We start from the raw sequence: 26,097 nt of genomic DNA, 5'->3' as shown, positions 1-26,097 counted from the left end.
TTACCACCTTTTATGTAAGTAATGAGCCCATGATTCCTAGAGTCGAATTAATTTAGATTATCTACACTATAGATATCTTGCCCCAACTCGCGGCACATATCGCCGGCAGAATCAGTTCCTTCGTTAATCAATACATTCAATCATTCCAGACCACCAACCCAAATTACCACAGTCTGTTTTTAATTTTCCCATCCGACGCACTCTAGTCTCCAAGAGGATACGCGTGAAGGATCTGGCCATGGAAGAGCGTAGCATCCTTGGAAGCCAGGAACACAAAGCTCGTCGCGATCTCACTGGGTTGTCCGACACGGCCCAACTGAGACTGCTTTCCGAATCCCTCCATCTGATCAGCTGGTCGAGATGCTGGTTGAAGGGGCGTGTGTACTGGTCCTGGAGCAACAGCGTTGACTCTGATGCCCTTCTTGACGAGCTGCTTGGATAGTGATCGTGTGAATGCTACGATGGCGCCCTTTGTGGAAGCGTAGTCGATCATGGCAGCGGTACCGCGGAATGCAACGACGGAAGTTGAGTTGATGATGCTGCACCTGTTAGCTATCTTGGATTGTGTCAAGGAGAGTAATACTCACGAGCCACCAGTCTCCATATGATGAAGAGCGTATTTCGTTATGGCAAAGATTTGAAGGATGTTGCTTCGGAAAGTACTCTCAACATTCTCCAAATCGATATCCTTGAAGTCCTCGCACATGATCTGCTTGGCAGCGTTGTTGACCAGCACGTCAATCTTTCCGTACTCATCAACATGCTTCTGAACAGCGTTCTTGCATGTGTCGTTGTCCATGAGATTGCCGGGAATCAAGAGACACTTGCGGCCTTCTTTCTCAACCATTCGCTTGGTCTCTTCGGCGTCTTCCTGCTCCTCTGGGAGGTAAACGATTGTCACGTCTGCGCCTTCGCGGGCGAAGAGGACAGCGACTGCGCGACCAATTCCAGAGCTAGTAGAGACGTCAGAATTGAGCGAGAGGCTGTGGTGATTGAACTTACTCTCCGCCGGTGATGAAAGCCTTGGCGTTCTCGAGCTTGTTGGCAGCGCGGTACTCGTGGAATTCATTCTTGCCTTCTAGCTTTGTAGATTCGCTGGTAGGGTTCATAGCCTTTTCGGTTCTGTGAGAGTGTCAGTGTTGCTGATTTGGAGGAGATGTAATCTTGTGACGTACCCTGGGAGGTTCTGGGCTTGCGCCTCAGGAACGGGATGGAAAGTACCATCTTTGCCGGCTTGAGACATGATTGAAGATTATTGTATTAGTGAAGAATTATTTGCGTTGGTGTTTTTGTTTGAATTAAAGAAAAGTAGAATGCGAAAGATTGGGAAAGAGCGAGTTGAGTATTTATCACGGTTGTTGATGATGTCAGTATGCGTCCATGTCGCGGGGCTGTTGATTCATCACGATCGCATCACCATCTCCGTTCACGATAAGAAATGCATTCATCATATTCAATCAACCACCCAAATCAATTATACTCACCCACCAGTCGCGTCCTGTCATCCACCACGGACGAAAAAGATATTGAGTTGTCACCAAATGCGACCTTATCTCAATGACGGCCGCTGCACAGTATGCGAATACCCTATAGACAAATTAACATCAATCGCAATCTCTCTCATTTGCCAATCAGGCGCCATTGAGTTCAAAGACACGAAGATATCGTTATTTTTTCGAAGCTTCACAAAATCTGCCGAATCGCATCTCTCCTCCAATACCTGACATCTTTCGCGGTGCCCGCGCTCTTCATCATGACGTGCTTGACACCAACGTCGATGAAGCGCTTACCCGCGAATCACACTTGAAGTGTCTTATGTTGTTATGGAAAACAATCATGAGGCGTTCATATTACTTCGTGCTCCGAACTGAGAACCCGATCGCGTCGGCGAATTTCTGATTGCACCCTGTCAAATATCCGGAGTCAATCGTCCTGCAGAAAGGAAATACAAACAAATCAACTTCGACTTGATCCCAATCTATGAGGTTTCTGTCCAAGAAAATCACCTGTTCCCTAGCTTGGGCTGGACCGCCGAAAACCATTTTGCATTCATTGTACATGATCAATACCGTCTTCACTGTGGGCGAACCAGGTAACTTGCTATGAATACATAGACATTGCGCCCATGAGCAAGGTTGACAAATTCTTGCAGCTCATCTCCCGAAAATTGCAGGAAAGAACCGCCGGAAACTCGAGCCTATCCGATGATGAGCCAAGCTAAAAGATTTTTCTCCATCTTCAGAGAATCGGATGCAGAGAAGGGACAAGGCATGACTTTGTGGACGATGGGAGGCTCGCGGCGTCATGCAAGCAACTCTGAGAAGACTGATATGCAACACTGCTTAACTCTGTGCATTGGTCCACGGAGGCGGTGTGGTTTGATGCAGTTGAGTCGTCTATTGCATTGATCGCAACCTTTATGTGTTCCAAGCCGCTTTCGAGTTATATCACGGTATGTGCTCGTGAAATGCTGAGGTTCCACTCGTACCTACTGACGGTCAATCGCGACATGTCTAAGCGATACGCGATTAATGGTCTCCGAGCTTGAGGGACGGGTATGAGCGGCGTGCCAATATCGACCCTCATGCTCAGCAGTCAGTACTCCCAACTCTTGAAGATGATGCCGTGGCAATTGCTGACAGAGTCTCAGAACACGGTCTATGTCTGATCCGGATGTGCTGACTTTATTCTCCGGTCTCAACAAAGAAATGTGATGAGAAGCCACAATCATTCAGCATATCTGCATGTTTCAACAGATTGAGATCAAATCTTTCAGCTCTTACCTTAGGGTTTCTTCAAATGCTGCATACTCAATCCGACCCCGCAATGCTTGCCTCTATTCCGAGACATAATCGCCGTATTGGAGCTAGCCGTCGATAGTGAGTTTCTAGCTAGCCAGCCACGTTTCACTAGCGCATCAATTGATGAAGTAACGCATGTCGACCGTTTGGTTCGTGTCAAGGCGAGCTAGTCCTGGACGGCCCGCGAGGCTAGTCAGATCTGACCCATCTCGCGGTCTGGACTTACCTCAATCTTTACGATCCAATAGCAACCTCAACAGTTCACCGGCGGGAAAGCATGAAGCTATTTGCGGAGAAAGTTCAGCTATGTTCCGGTATGTGACGAGGAAGATTCACTAACTGCGGGGTTGGAGGAGAATGCAGATTGATGTCGGCACAACCCGTTCCAGAGAATTCAGCTCGCCACTTCGTCAACGATATGATGGACTTGCTGGGCTGAGTCTGTACAAACAGGCCGGTGTATACTGGGGAGAAACGCATAAATAGATGGCGAATGCCCAGGAGACTCAGAATCACAGCATCTCCTCAACATCAACCAATCCTCTGACTTACCGTTCACCATGGCTACTTTGAACAACATCAAAGAGCATCGCCTCGAAACCGAGTCCTACAAGAACATGTGGGCTCGCTATGTTTCGAAAAGAGCTTTCGATGAAGATATCAAGTCTGCCGCAAAGCGGCTCATGGAAGCACAGAAAGCCAACCCAGATCTTTTTTCTGATACAATCACCAAAGATATGAAGGTTGGTACAATCCTGGCGAAAGCACAGGAGGAAATCGGAACTGGTCTTGTTCCTAGAGATTCCAAGAAGCTAGATATCGGAATCATTGGCGCTGGTGTTTCCGGACTCTTCACTGCTCTGGTATTCGATTGGCTGAACGAAGAGTGCAAGAATGAGGGACTCAAGATTAACTATGATATCATGGAAGCCGCCGAGGATAGACTGGGCGGACGTCTGTATACTCACAGGTTCTCCGATGCTGAGCATGACTATTACGATGTTGGAGCCATGCGATTTCCCAACAATACCATCATGAGGAGGTCAGTTACATACTGCCTTGCACTGCTTATTGCTTACCAGCTATAGAACCTTCCAGCTATTCAACTACCTTGGCATGAAGCCTGGAAAGGGCGGATTGATCCCATACTACATGGATGGTGCCGACGGAAAATGCCCTACGTACTTCAACGATGTGCGCAAAGTGGGCAACTTCTGGACTGAGCAGACGGACCCCTTTAAGATTAACAGTGGACTCGAAGAAAAGGATAAGATCCCCGAGATGTAGGTGTACCAAGCAATATAGGGAACTCGCTAATAAGTTTAGATATCTGAAGGAGAACCCCAGCAAGCTCATGGAAAGAGTTTTGGACGAGCTGATAATAAGCACCAAGGCCGAGTTTGACGCAGTTCGCAAAGAGAATAACGAGAATGGGCCGAAAGCGACCGCCCTTTGGGAGAAACTGATGAGAACTGATAAGCTGAGTGTTCGACAGTTCCTTGCATTGTGAGTTGCAGAAAGAAAAACACGTTCATTTGCTAACGCCGCCAGGGGCAAGGACGACAAGCCCAGTGGTCCTGGATTCAACTACAACACGATCGAATGGCTCGAGTCAGCGACATAGTAAGTAGCGCGATGAAGTTAATGATCAACTACTGAAATCCTTCAGCGGCACTGGCTGGTACGACCAGTCACTCACAGAATGTGTCCTCGAGCAGCTCGACTTTTCCACCCCACCAACACCGGAGGGTGAGACCCCAATCAACTACTGGTGGTGCGTTGATGGAGGCGCACAAACAATCGCGGAGAGAATGGCCAAGAAGATCAAGAATCCTATTCAATTCAAGAGCCAGGTGGTCGCCATCGACGCTCAAATCCCGAAGCGTAAGGAGAAGAATGATTACACGCCCATGAAATTGGAGATCTCCAATGGCAAGTCCACAACGGAGAAGGAATATTTTGCAGTATTCAACAGCACAACCCTTGGCGCGCTCCAGCGTATGAACCTCAAGGATGCTGGACTTCTCTGGGGTACGAAACAGGCTATTCGTGCACTCGGCTATGGTGCTTCGTGCAAGGTTGCTATAAAATTTAAGACGGCTTGGTGGCAGAAGGAACCCTTTATGATCAATGAGGGTGGCCTCGCGCATACCGATCTTCCCCTTCGTGTTTGTGTCTATCCATCCTATAACATCAAAGCAAACGAAGGAAAGGACTGGAACCCTGACAAGCCCGCTGTTCTCTTGTGCTCATACACCTGGGGACAAGACGCCCAACGCATGGGTGCTCTGATCTCTCCGGATTCCCCAAAGAATGAAGAGCAGCTTGTTTCGGTGCTCCTGCATGACCTTGCCCTCATGCACGCCCCCGAGGAAAAAGGGGACTGGGATTACAAGAACCTTCTAAAGCTTCTCAAGGAACAGTACCAGGACCATCATGCGTATGATTGGTATAATGACCAAAACATGTCGGGCGCTTTTGCCTACTTTGGACCTGGGCAATTCTCAAACATGTGGCAGGAGATTATCAAGCCCAACGCTTATGGACAGCTGTACTTGGTCGGCGAAGCATCATCTTCCCACCACGCTTGGATTGTTGGCGCTCTGGAGAGTGTCATCCGCGCGGTCTATCTCATGTTTGAAGGTCTTCAAAAGCAGGAGCCCGATAATGAAGCCTACAAGAAGGTTGTCAAGTTGCTGAGCCAGGCACCTAAAGACGACACAGACTCTGAAGGTGGTGATGTTTTCGGTGCAGCTCCTGGCGACGGGCCTTCTGGCGGCGAGCCAGCGAAGCCTCAAAAGATGCCATCGGGACTTCCGTTCTTCCCACTCCCAGAGGAGATGCCCGATCGTCTACTTGGTGTCAGTGAGAAGGACAAGGTGCTGCGAGACCCACTGGACAAGAATGACGAGTACAAGGAGGGCGCAGCCATTTTGTTGTCGGTAGCTATGATAGGAGTGTCTCTGCTTGAGAGTTGGATCGACTTTGAGCTGGACGATAAGACGACAAAGACACAGTAGACAAACATCAGTCAGGGTCTTTTACGGCTAACAATTAATATACAACTATTTCTTTTGTTAAACACAGATCACACAGACTAGGTAGGCATGCTGGTTGTCCTTTAAAGTTGAGTTACAGTAATCTGCCTACCGTTGGTCAAAGAGGCTCTATTGACAATGGATGAACATTTGACTGGACAAAGACGTTACTGTCTGTTGCCTGTTTACCTTGTGTTTGCACCTGCCAAATGGCAAACGGAGCCAAGTCAGTCTTGCCGGGTGCGAATTTGAGATGGGCAAGCTGATCACAAGGAAGGTACCTACCCACCTGCCGACAAGATACGTTTCTCAACTTGCCTTTTGTCTGCGATTAAATTGATCCTCTCATCACAGCTCCTTTCGTGGTATTTTCTTTCAACAAACAACCCAGTCGAGGACCGTTTTCTCCGCCCATGTCAACAAAAGCCATTGAGGCAACGGTTATCGTCCCCCGTGACTAGCCGGTGGGAACGACTGTACCACCTCAAACGACGCGGCTCCCTCCTCTTCTGCCAAATAACCCGAAAGTCTTGTCTACAGCAACCCATCAGCCCCGGTAACGGACGGTAGAGTTGGTGGTATGCGACAACTCAGAAAAGAGAAATACATTGTCTCCTGTCCGACATCTATCTTCGCCCAGTATTACGAATTCTCATTCTCTAAGCTTGACGTCCAGACGCATTGCACCCTCTAAATCAGCGAGTTCCTATTGGTTTCAATCGTTCGCTCGTGGGTGTTTTGGCTAATGCGGCTGCTCAGGACTCGTCGCCCTCTGCGTCCCGGCCAAGAACAAATCCAAAAGATTAACCAAATAAACCAAATCGCCAAAGAAACGGGGTCGCTCTAAACAAAATACTGATCGGCACAAACGGTACCTGCAGAACAACGAAGTAAATGAAAAACCTTTCTAGTGGGCGAGTGGGATACTGACTTGGCGGTATAGAAAAACGTCTTGCAGAGGAAAGCAGAACCGAGAGCCCAGTGCGCAGAGGACCCTGAACTATGCAACGACATCATCAAACGGGAACTAAAGCTCAATACGGAACTTGACGCGTTCTGCATCAACTCTAAGAAAAAAGGCAACAAGAACGGTGGGTATATTCAACTAAGCTACGGCGGTGTTAATAAATTCGCACTTCAGCATGAGGTTCTCGCCTGGGCTCAAGGTTTAAGAAAGTCATCTACTAGTGAGCAAATCTCGCACCTGTGCAGGAATACAAAGTGCTTAGTTAAGGAACATGTCTGCATCGAGGGCACCGTCGAGAATAACGGCAGAAAAGGTTACGGGCTGATGAAACCGTGTTTTTGCAGGAAGGCATGTCCCAAGTGGCAGTATATCTGCGACCACCAACAGAAATGCGTCGGGAAGGCTGCTGCCGGTTACGGCGACGCGTTCAGAGAGGCCACAGGCTCTACATTAACCAGTGCCTCTCCGAGAGAGAACGTCAAGTAAGTTTTCCGTCCTCTGTGGCGGGATTGGAACTGACTTGGTAGGGTCACTCGTCCCCGCGTTTTCTCTTTCTTCTATCGCACGTCCACATAATAAGATCGACTAAAAAGTCGTGCCACAAAAAGTACCTGAAATATAATCAGGCAAGTGGTAACTCTTGCATGATGATCTGCTTGGTAGCTGACTCGATCGCTGCAGAACAGAGTTGAGCTCTGAAAGCAGGACCTTCGGGACCGCTACCGTCGAGAGTCGACGGGGCAAGGGCCATTCTGCACAGCGAAGAGATTGCGGCGGCCAAGGACATGAGCACGGTAACTTTTCGAATACTCAGCCTTGTCCTTCTTACCCGTGGAACAAGTGGGCAAGTTGAACTCGCGGGCATGGTCTAGACCCTCCATTATGCGAAGAGATTATGTCTAGAGAGAGAACACTACCCACCACGACGGTCGGATTCCGCTGTCTCTCAAAAAGAGTGCCGAACAAATCAGGGGGCTACATACAGCTCAGTTACGACGGTCTTGATAAGTTCGTCATGCATGAATTACTAGTCCGGTTGGGCGGCATTGTACTGAACGGCGATCAACAAATTTCACATCTCCGTGGAAACCCAGCACGTTTAGAATCAGAATATACATGCTTAGAAACGACTGTAGAGAACAGCGCCCATAAGGGATACAGACTGAAGACTCCATGCTTCTGGGACAGCATGTAGACCAAGTGGCAGTACACCTGTCCGCACCAGCCGCCGTTCGTGGGAAAGGGAGTTGAGATTCACCGAGCCTCGTTTCAAGTTCCCATCAGTGGCTATCAGAGCTGGGAGGCATGGGCCCAAGAGGTATTGTATGAGGAGAGCTGGTAGGATTTATTAAGATGCATTGAGGTGGCGACGAGTGGGTAGCGCAAAACATGAATAATCCAAGACAATCATTTAAAGAGCATATGCTGACCTATTGCTTTCGTCTCGTATGCCTCAAACACACGATCTTTCTGGTACATTGAGCAGCTATTGCCGCCCTCTCCCACCCAGTCTTCCTCCCGACTCATTGGTTGCTACTTGATATGGCCGGTCTCCGCCCGGCACAATGGACTCCTGACCCAGTCGCATATCTGTATCTTTGACTGTCGAGGTGCGTCTCAATTCGCTGCTAGGTGTAAAAAGAAGTGTGCGCTTCATTTCAAATTCGGCTCTCTCGTTCCGTATGTATGTCATCCCATAACGAGCCCTTGAAAGCATGATCTCGGATCCAGGGTTTGTGCATGTCCAGTTCAAAACAATCGAGACATGTTAATGCGGGACTGCAAGGCTGATCGAGAGGTACAGTTGTTACCATTTCACGATCGTCGGAGCCCAACCTTTTCCAACCATCAGTGAATACGTCGAACTTGGAAAGATACCTGCTCAAGTCACATGACGCTATCTGAGCTACATGATCAGAAGGTATAGCCACAGTACAGAAGCGAGTCAAACTTCCTTGTAGACAGGAATTAATATATACTATTCTCTCAATTTGTAAAATAAGCTTTCTTTTGTTTTGATCGTCATCAACCGTGATGCCACCGCTTTTAGACGGTATAAAAAATTGAGCACATATCTCATGTATTCCGAGAGGCTGTCAAAAATGAATCGCAGCGTTCTGTGAATACATCATCCCATAGGGAGCCCCTTAGAGCACGATCCATAGTCCAAACACGGGGTAAGTGCATACTCTGGTGGTGGAAGTGGCTTCCCGCGCCAGCCTGTTCAACTGGTACAGTCATGATCCAGATGCGGTCGTCGGGGTCCAACTTTTCCCAGCTGTCAGTGAAGTGGCGGAAACGGGGAAGGAAGGCCTCCCAATCACACATCGCTATGATGACCTTTCGTCCTTGGTATGGTACCCTGTCCTCGAAGCTCATCGTCTTTTGGAAGGTCGCTTCGGTCCACGCTCTGGAGCATTGGTCTTTTATGTTCTCTGCCGACATGTCCCAATATGGAGAACTTGGATGCGAAAGAACAGCCATCTCCAATCGAGGGCATGAAATTATATCCCTCCAGAGCTTGGGGCGTACAAGGACACCGTAGAGGGCCAAACGTTGGAGTTTTGGCCATTGAGCCCAGACCTCTGGCTCGCTGCTGTCCTCGGTGGTATCCAGATAAAGCTCATCGTTAATGCTGACAAGCTCTTCAACATTGACTAGCGCTTCAAAGCCCTCTCTGAACAGCGGTCGGATACCTGTATCATCATCCTCGGGCCTGAGAGATCGAAGGGGCATGTCTACAATGATGGCTGTGAGGACTGGGGCCAATGTGACGAGAACCTCGTTTACAGCCTTGGCTGTATCCATATCCTTGAGCTCCGGGTAATACGAAGAGGGAGTAGAGTCTGCTGGGGGATTGGTGACTTCTTCGCCTTCTTCTTCTTCTTCGTCGCTGAAGTCTGTCACAGGGTTTCCATCGAGGGGGCTCTCAAAGGGGGCAAGAAACATCTTAGTAGAGCCATACGCTTCGCATGGTCTCCAACCGGTGATGATACTATCCCGCGAGATGAAATCACGGAAAAGGCGCAAGCTCTCTTTCGATCGAATTCGGAGGCAATTTCGCCAAAGGAGTCGCGATGCGGTAGGGTAAATCGCTTTGGAGACCAAGGTCAAGTTGCGGAGTGTCTTTGTGATGACATCTGAGGCGGGAAGAATTGGTCGACGATGAGTTGTGTCCGAAATCAAGTTCTCGATGATCAGCAGAATGACCTCCGTAGGCAGCCTGGCCTTGCCGATGTCGTCTTTGCTGTTGTTTTCCATGTTGCTTGTTGGGTGAAGCAAGGAAACAATCATTCGGCAAGATGCGGATTGTTAAATCGATGTAGGTGGAGGGCAGGTGGGTGCCAAAATTATTGGGGAAGTGCTACTGCAATTTGCACCTGCGCAACCCGGAAAATGGTTGTTCAGAGTCCCGGGTATTTGTGTCACCTCTCTCTCATGCGATAACACTGCCCAGTCAACTTCTTCATGGCATGAGTCACTTGGCTCCATTTACCATTTGGCATGCGCAAGGTGGGCAGGCAATAACATATTCTTTCTGCAATTAATCCCTTCACCCTGTGTTTCAAAGGAACGTTTCTGCCCTAGTATTGTTGATGCTCAGACATACACTGACTGTTCTGGAAGACCTAAATGACGGACGACGGAGAGGATAGCGATAACCGCTCCTCAAGGTATCAAAACATTAATCACTCGCTCAAGGCACAAAGAACGAAAGTAACAGGTCGGTTTATACTGTTTAGACAAGGCACATAGGTCATTTATTCTTTATACTCCAAAGCCCAGAACTGCCGACTGGTGTACCACTCATCACACGCCTCTCAACCTTTGTAACCTTCAACCGTCCAAACACCGCCCGCCTTCCACTGATATACTGTTATCCCAACACACTGCGGCTCGTGATCGCATACAAGCTGCCACTGCCGACATTCTACTGTACAGGAACACGGTCGCGTTAGCCCATAGCCCTTGCGACGCTGATTCTCTCTGTTACTGTCAAGACAAACATGCTCACTGACTAGACACCGAGAGTTGCCGCATAGATGCGAAATCTGTTGATGAATGGTGCGCACTAGACCTCTCGGCCAAGCCATGACTTCATGTTGTAGCGCGAAATGGTTAGCCCCCTGGTAACTGAGCTGGATGTAGCCCGAGTCCTGATTTGCAAAGTTCAGGACTGCGCATGCAAGCAAGCCTTACCTCCTGCCTGCGGCGCTCTTGAATTTCTGTCTGCACAACTCCGTTAGCCCAGCGTCCAAACCTGAATTCCCTCAGCGAACCTTTTGAGAATACGTAAGCTTGGATGATTTCTTTTCTTTTTTGGTACTCTTTTTCAGCGAGCGCGATGCGCCAAGTTTTCGAGATCGAGGCATCTTGGTCCTAAACCGGGGGGGAACCCAGCGCCCGCCCTACTTAGTACCTAGTCGGTCAAGAATTCTAGCAGGATGGGTCGCGGCGGCACTCTTGCCGAGGGTTCAGATTTTGCCTACTCGATATCCTTCTGCAACAACGGTTAGCTAGTAGTTGATTATCATGGAACGGCTTCACTAACCTTGTACCAAGGATGCCTGCTCAGTCATCAGTTGGATTCTGTGGAAGGCTGGCCGGTCGCTCGGCAAATGCCTGGAGAGAACGCCTCGAAAATCTAGTACACATGTTGAAACGCGTTCTCTGCCCACTGCTCCCAGTCTTTGTACCCAGCAATCGACGACTCAAATTCCAATCTATACTCCGAGACAGGCTTTGCAATGCAATAGGTTTGTGCACGCAAATATACTGCCACATCTTACAGCTGAACGAACAAAAACAAGGCTGAGTCCGTCCGTAACCCTTTCTGTGGTTATTTTCTACGGTGCTTTCCACACAAATGTGTTCCTTTACTAAACACTACCCGTGCCTACGCAAATGCGATATCTGCTCATCTTCGCTTTTCACATCCAGCCCTCGTGCCCGCGCCAGGATTTGATGCAGTAAAGCAAACTTATCCATACCCTTATAGCTGATCTGGATGTACCCGTTAGTTTTGTTAGGCGTCTTAGTCAACAGGGTGCAGAAGTCCACACTGGTCGTTTTCTGTCGAAGCTCACTGTCGATAATTCTGTCGCAGAGCCCAGGGTCGCTCTGGCACTCTTGGCGGAGTGCCAGTTTGGTGTGCTCAACTTCCTTCTGCAACAACCTAGTCAGCTTCACCAACCCACTAAGAAAAACCGGTACTTACCTGCTGATTTTGGAGAAACTTGACTCTGCGGGCGTTCACTTTCTTGACCGGGCGCCTTGGGCTGGGCGACTTAGTTGATTTCTTCTTTCCCCGGCGTCGTGGATGTGGCGACGTATCGTCCTTAGTTGCTGGGAGCTTCGGCGGGGTAGCAGGTGTCTAAGCCATCCATGTTAGCCAGAAAAACGCACGGGGAACGGAAACTCACCTTTGTTTTAGGGTCGATAATGATAACCGAGAACCGTTGTCTCACTGGCTTTATGTTGAGATGGAGGAGGGAGACAACGGTTCTCAGCTGGACTGTTTGTCTGGATGCAATTGTGCCAGAGGAGCTGATGAAGGAGGAGAAATTGAATGGGAGATGAGGGGTAAGTTGAGATATGTGTATGGCAGGCAGGTGGGCAAGGTCCTGCCAAAGTTGTCAACACCTTCCTTGCATGACCAACATGCCAACTTCAACCTTCAGACCTTCCTATCACGAGTCACTTGATCCCGTTTCGCACTTGCCCCAAAGCTGTAAGAGGTAGTCTCGATTCACCCAAACACGACAGTTGCAGACACCACGTTGATGTGGGCAACAAATTATCGTTTTGCCCCTCATGCGGTCACGAATTATTGTCCAAGATCTTTGGCTGTTTTACTCTGCCCAGCAGTCGACCTGAATTTTTACTTGTGGATGCATTCTGTACGAAAAGTTGCGAAAAGGGATGGCCACAAAAAGGCTCAGCAAGGACATCATGGCTGGCTTCTACCCTAACTGGGACCAGATTATTAGCAACAAGGTACTCTTTCCCCAGTTTCATCCTTGATTCTTTCGTCCTGTGTCTTGAAAGAAGGGCCCCTGTCAAGGATAAGGACGTATCATCATCCGACAGCGACGATGGAGGTATCCAGAACCACAAGAAACAGAAAACCTCTGCAAAGAGTTGAACATACTATCGAATCTCTTGTCTCGTCCTTCAAGCACCTCAATCGTCATCGAATGGGATCTGTACCTAGCCAAGCTCCAATGTGAGACCGTCTCAGATGACGGCAACGAGATTTACCTGCCATCCTGTACGAAAAGGAACACCAACTGAAACTGCTCCGCCCGCTCCTCTGATGCTACAAACGGGATGAAGGTCCAATCCCAAAGTTTCCACAGAACCTATGCCAAGCTAAAGCAAGATCTCGACGAAACAACGGTTCTCGGTATAGTCATTGGCATCTTGACTTTGACAGCAGTAAGGAATGAATCTCGCTGGTACGCACCGGGTTAACATAAGTACAGTGTCTTACAAGCCCGAAGTATGGAACCTGAGCCGTTTGCGCAACCTTAAAAGGAACTCGCCGATGACGAAACCCTCTTCTAGACTGGATTGCCATGTCCTCTACGGCAATTCGGATCGTTGTCAGGTCTATGCCAGGTCCATGCAAGTAAGTTATCTGGAGCTTAGTTGGACTTGCTTGAATGGCCGGCTGGCCGTTGTTGTAGAAATATGTGGACCTCGGAAGCTATTCCTTGGGGACAGCGATGGGGAAGAAGATGGTCAAAAAGGAGGCGCACCATTGGTAGAAGCTTGGAGTCTTGAACAAATGGGATGATATCTTGAGGATAAAAATATTAGATAAATTTGATAGAATAATTGCAAGCTAAAAGATTGGATATGTACTTGTGTCCTGTCTGCCGCCTCGTCAACAAAATGCACCTTAAGGAGGGACGCCTACTGGCACTTGGTGCACGACTCATCATTGCTCTCGAACCCATGAATTGCCACTTGAAATGCGTCTTGATCAATTCTGATTGCCTTTCCCACGCAGGATACCTATTGGAGGCAAACCCTTGGGATTAGATAACGTACAAGACTGTAAGAATCCACACACGGCCAAAGACTACTGTACACGATGATGGCCGGCCGCAGTCCACGACTTCCAGCCTTCGTGACCCCGAATCGCATCTTGATAGATCCCACTGCTTTCCCCACAAGACGACTCATGCAGGCATGTCCAAAATCTCCGCACAAACAGAGGCTCGTCAGACCATAGGCTTTTCGGTTGTTGTTCTATCAGAGCTTGGTGTACACATGATCTGGTCTAAGCCAGCGATGGAGGTGTGTTCTGAACCAAATTAGCCCCAAACTCAATGAAACGAAAAACAAAAACTCATCTTTTTTCTTGACACAAGAACAACGACTCGACCGTCCGTTACCGGGGTAGGTAGGTTGCTTTCGACAAGACTTGAGGCGGGCGGGGTAGAAGTAGTGAGACCCGCATCGCCAGTTGATTTGGGCGTATTCTTGGCTGGCTTTTTCGAACGGCGCGGCCGTCTCTTCTTCGCAGGGTTTCGCGGCACTGCACTGGAATCAGCACAACCACGTAACGCAGGCGGAGATGAGACTTACTGGCGCGGAGGTGTTTACTCTGCAGTATTTTCTGTTATGCGGGGGATCGACTCCGCATCAGCTCGCACAGGCGGACGGTTTCTAGAACTAAAAGCTGGTCAGTCAATGTTTTCATCAAGGGGGAGGCACCGATGACCCCCCAACTGGACCCCAAGCACAGTCGGGAATGGAAGAATGGAAACTCACCCGTTGTCGTCCGCCTGTGCGGCCGTCAACTGAGAACCGTCGTCTCACTGGCTTTTGTTGACATGGAGGTAGACAACGGTTCTCAGTTGGACTGTTTGTTTGATGAGAGAGGAGAAATCGGATGGGAGATGAGGGGTAAGTTGAAGTGTATATAGTAGGCAGGTGGGTAAGCACCTTCCTCGAGATTAACTTGCCCATTCCACATCCACGACTGGCAAGAGCTATTCCATTGGGTCAATTTAACATTTGGTAGGTGCTAACGCAAAGAGTGCCTTCCTTCTCTCGTCAAATCATTCATCCATTGTCAATGCAGTCCAACGTGAGATGAAATGCGCGCCTCAATGAAATGAGACGTATATCGACAAGTCCAAAGATCCATGCGACTAGATCAAAGGTGAAAAAAGACTTTGATGAACGAGTCACGACTGGGCGATCCAGACGAGGCCTGGCTGGAGGAAACACGGCTCTGGGTAGTGAATTGGCCTCGCAGAACTTGGCTCAAGTATCTGGGAGATCGCATTCAATAAATTGTCCGCCAGGAGGATTGATAGGACTTTCGGCCATGCAATAAACTAGCCACCCCGACCGACAATATTTCGTCGCTCGAATGTATTGACGCCTCCAAGGTAGTCTTTATTCCAATCAAGTCTGCTCGGAGGGGCCTGGTCACCATGCAGATGGATTGACATTTGGCAAAGAAGTTTGCCCAGCAAGACTTTGCAACTAGGACGTCAACTACTATCCGCGTAGATAATACTCAAGCAGCTGCCCGATGACAGCTTGCATTTGAATGACGTGATCCTCCTCCGTCACTTCTGATGTTGTCAGTTATGAGCCCATCGCATCTCTCGTCTCGACTTTCAAATATGTCCCCCACCATCACCTTGACATTGACAGCCAAGCTTTGAGACGAGATTATTTGAGACGGTGACACGATCATGTCAGGTACATATCAAATGACACCATGCGATACACCTTGCTAAAGCCCACGAGGAACCGGAATGATGCGATGTCATGACAATGATTGTGATTAAAGTTGGTTCAAATAAAAAATGTCGCTCAACCTACCCTACAACCTGCTGTGTTTTCAGTCCGAAGGCCACCCAAGCCACCCAGCCTGATTGCGTTAAGACCAGTGATGAGTGCATTCAATTCAGCCAATATGGGCAGGTAAACAAGTTATCTCCTTCGGATCGTTGTTGTCAAAAGCTTCATCAGTGTGGTGCAATTAAACTTTGACCACATTTACACGATTCAGGTTAAATAGTCATGGCTTTGAGTGACAGGATATAGTCGAAATTGTGATCGACAGTCATAACCAGTAAAAAACTTGGGGACCAAGATTAGTTCTAACCGTTTGGTGTCGGGTTAATTATCACGGTTATGACCGACAGTTCTAACCGTAAAAAACTTGGGGTTTCGTGGTCTAACGGTTATGACTGCGGATTCTGATTCCGCCAGCGAGGGTTCGACTCCCTCCGAGACCTTACTTTTTGGATTTTTGGATTTTTTATTATTGCTTTATTTGTGAGTATGGACATTGTTTTTTGAACTGTCGTTGCTTGGAATCACATGAGGATGAATGTGAGAGGTCATGTGATCCAGTTCAATTGACTATGACGTCGGGTAAAGACTTTACACTAAATGCTCAATGGCGCATCATTCCAGCATTACATCTTATGATAACACAAACAAGCATAACAACCAAATACGTCTTTCCCCGCTTTGAAACTTGCTGGCATCTCCCGTCGTGGGGTCCAAAAGCAAGCGAGGTGTCGTGTAACCGGTGATTCCTTTTTTTGATATATCCTGATCAACTATGTCACTCAATACTCGCCAAGCCTGCGGGCATAACACCATCTCTTTGTCAATACAACCTTGGCTGCAAGAGACTTGTAAGCACATGGAAATTACAGGAGGCCTGGAGTACTTAATTTGTCAATTGTAATTAGCCTCATGTGTAGATACCTTGTCTTCAGATGTAAATTGAGGTGACCATGTATCCCAGCAGGGTAGACATTCAGCCAAGAGGAAGATCATATGCAGGACCAACATGCATCAAGAGATAATCAAGGCATGGGTCTGCGCTTCTAAAGTCGTCGGTCGGCTGGTCCCGTTTCCTATTTCCCGTCCCTCTCTGCTCTTCGTTGTCTCCCTAAACTTACACGGTTTTGCGACGACCTTCTGAGCTTCACGTATGAAATCACGATGAGGCAACAAGCTCCTGAAAGCGAGGGCTTGCAGGTTGATACCCATGCTCAGCAAGCTGCCAAAGCCCCCGAGGTTGTTCCCTACAGTCAAAATGGCCACAATCACGTTCCCGAATATGAAGCTCCGACTTCAAAGGGACAGAAACCACCCTTTGGTCTAGGACTGTGGGCGTTTGCTGGACTTGTCGCGTTATTGACAGCCGTCATTGTTGGTGCTGGAGTAGGTGGAGGACTTGGCGCTGCTTTGGTTAACAAGTCGTATGTCTTGCACTCGAGCGTAGATACCGGTGATTGACCTGATGATTTAGGAGCGATTGTCAAGAAGAAACCGCATCTGCATTATCTCCAGCCGACGTAGAGCCCACATCATGTCCAACACAGAGCAACAACACATCCGACAACGATACAGCCCCATACGTTCCGAAACCTCCTTCTGAAGTAACAGCTCTGCGATTGACGTGCCCCGACGACAAGCGGAACGAGACAAAGTACAAGTCGCACAAGGGTTACGAATTCAGGTGGTGGTGTGGCGTGGACGCGCCAGAGGGTCAAAAGTCAAAGGAAGGAGGTGACATCTATGACATCCCTATTTTCTCTTATACTATTGGCGACTGTATGGAAGCTTGTGCCAATATGTATAAGAAGGGCTCGGGTAACAAAATCGAGACGAATTGTAAGAGCATCGTCTTTTCAATGAGAATGGCTCGGTACTTCAATGATCACAACGCAAATTGCTTTCTAAAGAACGGGTCAAAAACCGTGTAAGTTATTCTATGACTTTGCCTCATGATGTTATACTGACTTGTTCTTAGAGGTAGCAAGTGGACTTTCGACGACGAGTACTTTGCTTATGCAGAGATTGTAACTTAGAATTGCGACCTAGGGTTTATAGTAGCAAAGAGAACAATCGAGCGGTTTGGTTCCTACGATGCAGTTGCCTAATATTGCTAGGCAGAGATTATCACCTGGCCCAGCTCAAGTACGTCGGCATTAATGCAAGGTGACATTGTACGGTGGTCTCATCAGGGAGTTTGGAAGTGATTGCAGCTTCAAGATGGCCGAGATGGCGTTCCATCCCGTACATGTGAAAATGCGAAATGGGTGAGGTTGGCTGCAATGCCGGATGACTGGATCATTAGTTAGAGTCACTCACAGCAATTGTTCCACCTGCTGGCCTGGTCTACAATTGTCCAAGTTGTCAGACGAGGCATTGACAAACTGCTCAAATTCATCAACAGTTTGATGGGGGTCTTCTCAAATCCTAATTGATGCAATGAGAGCGAAAGTCATCAACAGTAATATTTGATATGTTGGACTTATCTGTAGATGTCCAAGTTGTGAGATAAGACAGAGCTAACTATTTTAGATGACAATCCAAGCCTCGACAATGACGCACAGTCGCGCACTAGTCTCGGTAGTTGAGCATCCGACGGCATTCAATTCTTCCGTTCGTTTTCGGGTGAACTAACTTTCCGACTCTATTCGCTGTCGGGTTAGTCGACGTCGCAACGGAAACACTATTGGCTGACAGAAGGTTACTGTAAGCTTTGACAAACAAAAAGGGACAGACAATCTGCAGGGTTTATACTCGATCAACCGAGCTGTTAATTCTGTCATCCATGATTACTCCACTCAGCGTTTCTGATACTCCAAGCGAGATGGGGCTATGCATCCGAAACGCAATTGAAGCATGTGATGAGACGCGAGTTTGAGAACGCAAGTTCAGTATATAAAGAGTCAACATGTATTCATTGAAACAAACAAACAAACTCCAAAGATGGCACCTATCCCAAAAACTCAAAGAACTATTCACGATGACTCTACCTCAATTGGTAGACGCTTTGTTGATCTTGCCAAGGTACGTACCTTATCTGCGACAAAGTATACACCACTAACAAACACAGTTCCTGTCCTCATTGAAAGGAGACTTGGATCTTGCAAATGTTACGGCTCCTCCATTCTTTCTTGCTCCATCTTCAGTCGTCGAGAATCCAGGAAGCTGGGCTCAACGACCATGTCTTTTTACAGCTCCGACCAATGAACTTGATCCAGCAAAGCGAAGTTTGTCAGTTCTACAATTATTCCTTGCAGGCCTTCGGAGTCAATTGTATGTGGCTGGTGCGCCCAACGTTAGCATCAAGAAGCCTCTCAACGCATTTCTCGGCGAATTGTTCCTTTCATCATGGAGTGAAGGAGACAGCAACACAAGATTGGTCGTCGAGCAAGTCAGCCATCATCCACCAATCACCGCCATGCATATTGCCAGTGACGGTATCAGAGCCGATGGATACGGACGAGTCGAAATGACGTTCAATGGAAACATCAACATTCGTCAGATGGGTCATGCGGTGATACACCTGGACAAGTTCGACGAGGATTATCTTGTCCCACTTACCGATGTAACTGTACGAGGATTCATGTCTGCATGTCTTTACCCAGAGATCATCGGCACATACACTATTAACTCAAGTTCTGGGTATGTCTCGGAAATTGATTTCTCGGGAACGGGCTTCTTTAGAGGAAAGAGGAATTCCTTCGAAGCGAGAATCTACCACAAAGATCAACCAAAGAAAATTTGCTACAAGGTTTCTGGAGTCTGGAGCGAGGGTTGGAAGATCACAGACGCCAATGGCCAGGTGGAAACATACACTGTTGAACCAGAAAAGTCATTCATGGATATCAACCCGGTCGAAAAACAAGATCCACGAGAATCAAGACGAGCATGGGGCGATGTCATTTCAGCTCTGCAGCAAGGAAACTATAGAGATGCATCAGCAGCGAAGCATACAGTAGAGGAAGCTCAACGACAAAAGAGGAAAGAAGAGAAGATTTCAGGAAAGACATGGCAGCCAGCCTTGTTCAACAGTGTTCCAGGAGATGAGCATGATGTCTTTCATCGGTTATCAAAAGGAACAAAGTGGCAGCTTTACGATGAAGAGACAAGAGGAGTTTGGAGAATTGATGAAGAGAGCTTGCGTCATTTAGATGCGAGACAATGACGCTAATAATAATAGATACCCGTTTGGATTAATTACATGCGATAATTTTACTCTTTACCCCATTGTCACTGAAGCAATCAACGACATGCTATTCTTCAACAGAGTACAGCAGCATTCAATGTTGCCATGTCTCCACGAGTGTCCACCTACTGACAATTGATTCGACAATTAATCAACAACAATCCTTGTCATACCTTGCAAGTGCCATTTTTAGGGCTGACGCTTTATCGTAGTGCATATCCACTCGTATTCGCTATGGCCATGTACCCCTGACTAGTGCAGAATACAAAAAGTGCAGATCTTCCCGCTCAGGCACCAAAAAGATTGACCGCTGCATAAGAGACGAAAGGGTTAGGCCAGTTTATGCTGCTTAGACCAGACTCTACGTTGATGTTTCTCTTTGCATCCTGAAGTTGAAGCTAACCATTTTGTAATACACCAGACTGGGGCAATATGTATCGACGTTTGTTTATCGGGACAGTGCTCGTTGCACTTTTGGCGTTGTTATTCCCTCAGCAAAAGGATGAACATCCACCATACGTGAAAGGGAAGAACGGAACGGCATTGTTCTTGGTCAATCAAGAACACGGCGTATCAAATGTGCTTGTCGCAACAGCTTCAGCTATGCTGGAGAACTATCCTGACATCGACATCCATTTCGCCTCATTTCCCAAGCTCAAGAACAAACTTGAAAGAGTCTCCAAATTCGCTCATCGAAAGACACCTTCAGCTCGCGACATCGTGTTTCATCAACTTCAAAGCCCTTCATACGCAGACGTGATTACTAAAGCAGGAAGGAGTCTCGACGATATTCCTCATCCTCCAGGTCCCGCTGGTATCTCTCATCTGTGCAGAGACATTCAGCTCTGGATATCACCATGGTCTGCCGATGACCACTTTTCCATCTACGAGGAGGTCGTTTCTCTCATTGATGAGATTGATCCTGCCGTGGTCGTGATTGATACGCTTTTCCGACCAGGACTTGATGCAACAAGAGACAAGAACCGACAGCATGCTTTCATCACGCCTAACCAAGCCATTGATAACTTTCTTGGAGAGCAGCCGTATGGAAGCATGTTTTGGAAATATCCATCGATGAGTTCGGGGTTTCCATTTCCAGTGCCATGGAACAAGATTCCCGAGAACATTTACCTCAACATCCGGTTCATCTACAGTGTTTTGAGAATGCCCGACCTCGCTGCCAAACGAAAGGCACTCCGCGAGAGAGGACTCAAAGATCCTCTCAACTTCTTTGGCATGTATCGAGATGATGTGCCGTGGATTACCGTCACAGCCGACGGAGCTTCCATTCCAGTAGATTACATTCCGTCGAACGTCACCACCACAAACCCGATTGTTCTTTCTGTTGCTCCAGCTGTTGAGCAGGATCCTGTCCTTGTTGACTGGTTGAAGAAGACACCAACAGTCTTGATCAACCTCGGTAGCACAGTCAGCGTATGTATTTCGTCCAATTTATGTTCATCGCTGACAAAATAGTATTCCGAGTCTCAAGCGTCCATCATGACACAAGCCATCGCCAACGTCCTCGATAAGGTTGACATTCAAGTCCTTTGGAAGTTCAACAAGGTCGGTACCTACTCGGATGACGTTTTTCTCCCAGTCAAGCAACATCTTGAGAGCGGTCGTCTCAAGTTGGAGAGATGGCTCACAGTTGATCCAACTTCATTACTTGAGTCGGGTCTCATCGTTGCGTCAATTCATCATGGAGGAGCCAACTGTTACAACGAAGCTGTCTAGTAAGTAAATCGCACACTCGTGGACAAGCAAGGCTAACAACTGCAGTGCTGGAGTTCCTCACGTCATTCTGCCATTGTGGGCTGATCTCTATAGTTATGCAGCACTCGTTGAAACTATTGGTATTGGTGTTTGGGCATGCCCTGCTACAAGCCCAAAATGGACAGTTGAAGGACTTACCCACGCCTTTTTGAAGGTTCTTGACGGTGGAGAAGCTAGTGTCAGTATGCGTGAGAAGGCCAGAGAGGTGGGGGATAAAATGCAAGCAACAGAAAAGGGACGTGATGTTGCTGCAAGAAAGGTAGCCGAGCTTGCTTATTCTGGAGTGTGAGTAGTTTGGTATTTAGTTATGCAGTAACACCCAATGTACACACCACCAGACTTATCCACATAGTGGGGTTCTCATGGAAATAAACTAAAACGTACCACTAATCTAATTCCCTTCGTCTCTCGCAATTCACTCACTTACCCAGCCTCATCCTTGCCGACATAACACAGCTGAGCGCTGTTCACTACTACAATGGACCCGAATCTGGAGCTCTGTAGGAGCTTGATTCATCTCAACTCAACCGAGCGCGATCAACGCCTTCAACACCTTCCCCCGGAGGTATGTACCAGGGTTAAGAAAGTTGTCGAAAGAGAGCAGGAGGCTCAAAAGTTGAAGGAACTCATTGCAGGCCGGGACCTCGTCCAAGTGGCCTTGACTGATCCCTCCGAGATTATAGCGTGTCAACCGCTGAAATATGCACTCCTTGGTCGAAGCACCTTCAGATGGGACGAGGGCAGGATGGTTGAACGCGTCACTAACGACGTCGCAAGAACAGGTGATATCCTGGTTTATTGTATCGCAAATTTCGATCGACACCCTCAGCCTTTTCGCTTAGATGCCTGGAAGCTAGTCTATTGCGACGTATATTATGTTGATGTCGAAGGAGGGAGTGCTACACTATAGGAAATCTACGAAGAACGCATTCGAGAAGAAGAGCTACAAACCCCTGCTGCACGAGCCAGAGAGCTTGTGCGGTATAATGCACTTAGGAAAGCTCGGAGGAATGCTAGATGGATGATTCCTGCTATTGAACGTTTTTCAGATGAGGCACAAGCACAGGTGGATCAGGATACAGGCAATCCATGGAACCCATCTTACAATTTAGCCAAGATGAGGAAATAAGGAAACTAATTTTGGCACCGCAGGGATACCAGAAGACCCTGGAACGAATCTGGAAGTGGGTATCGCCGTCGCCGCCAGCTTGGATACAGAAGATCCTTGAGGCTCATGAACAGTTTTGATTTACATATTACCGATCCAGAGAGGTCGAACAGAAAGATGGCCATAACTGGCACTCAGTCTGGAGTGGCATTAACTGTCACGATCTGCAAGACAGAGTAACCAGGCACAGCATTGCCAAGGCCCTGGCAACTCGATGGTGTTGCGTCGACTGGAAACTGAGAAGTGGCCTACGTTTTATCCCGACGAGAGCATGGCAGAAGATGACGACTTGAGAAAGTAAGTTAATATATGCCTTTGGCAAAGAACGCATATACTAATTACGCAGCAGACACTTCAGAGAATACAGGGAGGAGAATGATAGTCTCTTACCTGCTGGAATTCTGCGGAATACTTTTATTGTAATTCCGATTGAATTAACTTCCGAGGAAAATCTCCAGCGTCCAGAAGATGAGCTTCTTGATCCTTACTGGGTTTGGGCATATGATGCAGACTGGGACTCGGAAGAAGAAACTGTATTCAACGGGAAGAAATACCAAGGGCGTGTCAAGGTGGCTATCTGGTCGGTCAACTCATGGTTCTATGCTGCTCGCTGGGAGGGAGTGAGTCTTCAGGATATGTGGCTAAAGGCACAGCAGCTTCCGGAAAAGGCGTGGATTTGTTATACGAAGAAATTCGAAGAGTGGGATCATGAGCTATATATTTGATCTGAGGTTGAAATCTTTCATGAAGTGATTGATCACGAATCAGGATGTGGCAAACGTGGCTCAAGACAATGCACAGCCATTCGTCCAAGTGCAGCGTGGTGCAGCTCATACAAGCATAAAAGGCATGCATCCATTATGCAGCCAATTGGCTAGTGTGCTAGACTTGAGCCAACTTGCATGACAATCATCAGCTTTCTATTGAAGGAACAGCCTCACTCGACCGCCATCCTTGCCCACCAATCACTATCAACGAATGCTCAGCTGCGCCCTCCTCCCATGCTGACGGCGGCCTCACAACAATGAGGGGTATTTCATCTTGTCCTCTTCATTCCACTGTATCTATGGTTTGATGTGAACCGGAAGGACTATGGAAGGACTCGGAGCTGCCGCTAATATCATCACGGTTATTGACCTTTCCGCCAAAGTCGCGACGCTGTGCTTCCAATATTGCAAAGATGTCTGTAGCGCCCGAGAAGATATCGAGCGTGTCCGCAATCAGGTCGATCATCTTGCAACTGCTCTAGGGGCTGCGAAGCATCTGGTAGAAGGGACCAGAAGTCCGTCTCTCCCGACATCCCAACAACTTGTCGGTTCGTTGCGCAGCTGTATCACCGACCTTGAACGACTGGGGAAAAAGCTTGACCCAAGTGGCTTCCGTACCACGATGCGGCGCTATGGTGGGCGAGCACTCAAATGGCCATTCAACAACAAAGAGGTCAACCAACTTCTGGACAAACTTGGCCGTCATGAAAGAACAATCTTGCTCGGACTCCAGGTGGATCAGACGTATGTACACAGACAAATTTCTCCGTTCACTGCCAAAGGCTGACATGCTACTAGGGCCATACTCGTCGACATAAATGACGGGGTCAAACAACTTTGGCTCAGAGGGACCGAGGACGTCTTAACTTCTAGTAAACCTCATCTTATGGTGCCGTTCACCCCCAACCTCAATTTTATCCACCGTCCTGAGATCGAGACATGGATTCAAGATCAGTACCGCCAACCTAGCCAGCGAATGGCTTTGGTCGGAATGGGCGGTTTTGGGTAGTGTAGCCCTGCTAGTTCTCCAAGTTCGTACTAACGGAATGATAGAAAATCGCAGCTGGCCATCCATTTCGCCCACGACGTCTATATGAAGGAGACTGGCACAAGTGTATTCTGGGTGCATAGCAGCAGCAAGGCAGCCTTCGATGAGTCATATCGCACTCTTGCAGATGTTCTCATGTTGCCTCGTCGTCACGAGCCGGAGGTCAATGTGCTGGCGCTCGTGCGTGATTGGTTACAGAAGGATGATGTCCGTCCGTGGCTGATGGTCGTTGACAATGCTGATGACATCAACCTGTTCAATCACGGCAGAGCAGATGCAAATGCCTCACAAGGTCCGCTTGCCTCGTATCTGCCCAAATCAACGAAAGGCAAGATTCTTGTGACGTCTCGCAGCCTTGACGTAGCGGAAAGGCTAGTCGGGAGCAGCCGGGCTACGCTGCGAATTCCCGTCATGGGAGAGGAACAAGCTTCGGAACTTTTGCAGAGGACATTGGAAGACAAGGCAGACGAATCTACCGCAGTGGATCTCGTCCGCACACTTAATCACATCCCACTGGCGATAAATCAAGCAGCCGCATACATTAATCGACGAAGCCCACAAGTGACTGTCACGTCATATCTGGATGAAATTTGCAGAAGTGAGAAGCGAAAGGATAGCCTTCTTCGCAGTGACAAAGGGGATCTTAGTCGGCAAGACGGGGTTTCCAACTCTGTCGTGCTGACGTGGCAGGTGACGTTAGAGCAGATCAAGCGAGATCAACCGCGGGCTGCTAGTCTACTATCGCTGATGAGCCAATTTCAAGCTCAGAATATACCTGAGTTTATGCTTCATGGCTACGATGACAACGAAACCAGGCCGGATGACGAAGATGATGAAACCAACATCAGCAATGGAAGCGAAAGCGGTTGTGAAAGCGAACGCATAAGTTTCGAAAACGATATGGATGTACTGCGAGGCTACTGTCTTGTGACAATTACAGCAGCCGGGCTCTACGAAATGCATCCGTTGGTCCAGTTATGCACCCGCTCGTGGATCTCGGAATTTGGGGACCCAACAAGATGGAGTCAGTTGTTCACAAAGCTAGCAGCAGAGTATTTTCCCTCTGGCGATTTCGAGACATGGGAGATTTGTCAAAGCCTTCTTCCTCACATTGAGTCTTTGCTGAAGACAAAGCCAAGAGAAGAAAGGGTTGTTGTGAATTGGACTGAGATACTGATAAAGGTATCTCGTTATATGCGGAAGATCGGCGAATACTCACGATCGGAGATGCTAGCAAGGACGGCAGTTCAGACAAGAACTAATATCCTGGGGCCCGATGATCCTAACACACTGACTAGTGTATTTCATCTTGCATCGACATACAGTAATCAAGGCCGATGGGAAGAGGCAGAGCAGCTGGAAGTAGAAGTAATGGAAGCTTTTAGGACGAACTTTGGGTTTGATCATCCTAAAACGCTGGTCAGTATGGCCAACTTTGCAACACACATTGGGTATCAAGGCCGCTTGGACGAGGCGAAGATGCTGGTAATGAAAGTGATGGAAATTCGTAAGGCAAAGCT

General features: G+C 48.1%; 8 protein-coding genes across 8 annotated transcripts in view; 6 read left to right on the top strand and 2 right to left on the bottom strand.

Moving 5' to 3' along the window:
- Positions 1–202: 202 nt before the first annotated feature.
- On the bottom strand, positions 203–1,243 carry FSST1_000008 (uncharacterized protein; the record flags this gene model as incomplete). The annotated part of the gene is made up of 4 exons (XM_083234542.1): positions 203–539; positions 588–953; positions 1,003–1,122; positions 1,176–1,243. 4 exons carry the CDS (start codon positions 1,241–1,243, stop codon positions 203–205), a joined length of 891 nt encoding a protein of 296 aa, XP_083090190.1.
- A 2,118-nt stretch (positions 1,244–3,361) lies between these two features.
- FSST1_000007 (flavin monoamine oxidase family protein) lies at positions 3,362–5,821 on the top strand (the record flags this gene model as incomplete). Its single annotated transcript, XM_083233439.1, has 5 exons — positions 3,362–3,843; positions 3,890–4,084; positions 4,128–4,307; positions 4,353–4,424; positions 4,471–5,821. The coding sequence occupies 5 exons, from the start codon at positions 3,362–3,364 to the stop codon at positions 5,819–5,821; spliced, it is 2,280 nt and encodes a 759-aa protein (XP_083090189.1).
- A 2,643-nt stretch (positions 5,822–8,464) lies between these two features.
- On the bottom strand, positions 8,465–10,067 carry FSST1_000006 (uncharacterized protein; the record flags this gene model as incomplete). The annotated part of the gene is made up of 2 exons (XM_083232342.1): positions 8,465–8,671; positions 8,934–10,067. 2 exons carry the CDS (start codon positions 10,065–10,067, stop codon positions 8,465–8,467), a joined length of 1,341 nt encoding a protein of 446 aa, XP_083090188.1.
- A 6,729-nt stretch (positions 10,068–16,796) lies between these two features.
- On the top strand, positions 16,797–17,668 carry FSST1_000005 (uncharacterized protein; the record flags this gene model as incomplete). Its single annotated transcript, XM_083231242.1, has 3 exons — positions 16,797–17,056; positions 17,107–17,559; positions 17,611–17,668. 3 exons carry the CDS (start codon positions 16,797–16,799, stop codon positions 17,666–17,668), a joined length of 771 nt encoding a protein of 256 aa, XP_083090187.1.
- A 907-nt stretch (positions 17,669–18,575) lies between these two features.
- Positions 18,576–19,797, top strand: FSST1_000004 (uncharacterized protein; the record flags this gene model as incomplete). The annotated part of the gene is made up of 2 exons (XM_083230143.1): positions 18,576–18,656; positions 18,703–19,797. 2 exons carry the CDS (start codon positions 18,576–18,578, stop codon positions 19,795–19,797), a joined length of 1,176 nt encoding a protein of 391 aa, XP_083090186.1.
- Positions 19,798–20,250: 453 nt separating this feature from the next.
- On the top strand, positions 20,251–21,883 carry FSST1_000003 (uncharacterized protein; the record flags this gene model as incomplete). The annotated part of the gene is made up of 3 exons (XM_083229048.1): positions 20,251–21,252; positions 21,295–21,554; positions 21,601–21,883. 3 exons carry the CDS (start codon positions 20,251–20,253, stop codon positions 21,881–21,883), a joined length of 1,545 nt encoding a protein of 514 aa, XP_083090185.1.
- A 456-nt stretch (positions 21,884–22,339) lies between these two features.
- FSST1_000002 (uncharacterized protein) lies at positions 22,340–23,487 on the top strand (the record flags this gene model as incomplete). The annotated part of the gene is made up of 3 exons (XM_083227953.1): positions 22,340–22,387; positions 22,938–23,059; positions 23,112–23,487. 3 exons carry the CDS (start codon positions 22,340–22,342, stop codon positions 23,485–23,487), a joined length of 546 nt encoding a protein of 181 aa, XP_083090184.1.
- Positions 23,488–23,854: 367 nt separating this feature from the next.
- Positions 23,855–26,097, top strand: part of FSST1_000001 (uncharacterized protein) — a gene marked incomplete at both ends in the record, with an annotated part of 2,590 nt that continues 347 nt past the window's right edge. The window contains 3 exons of the mRNA XM_083223904.1: positions 23,855–24,273; positions 24,328–24,534; positions 24,583–26,097. The exon at positions 24,583–26,097 is cut by the window's right edge and continues 155 nt beyond it. Coding sequence (XP_083090183.1) covers positions 23,855–24,273; positions 24,328–24,534; positions 24,583–26,097 — 2,141 coding nt within the window. The remainder of the gene's footprint in view (positions 24,274–24,327; positions 24,535–24,582) is intronic.

This window comes from Fusarium sambucinum, chromosome IV, assembly GCF_050947815.1.
Source record: "Fusarium sambucinum isolate potato_lamoka chromosome IV, whole genome shotgun sequence".
NCBI classification, from domain to species: domain Eukaryota; kingdom Fungi; phylum Ascomycota; class Sordariomycetes; order Hypocreales; family Nectriaceae; genus Fusarium; species Fusarium sambucinum.
This window is presented reverse-complemented; position numbering and strand designations above follow the sequence as displayed.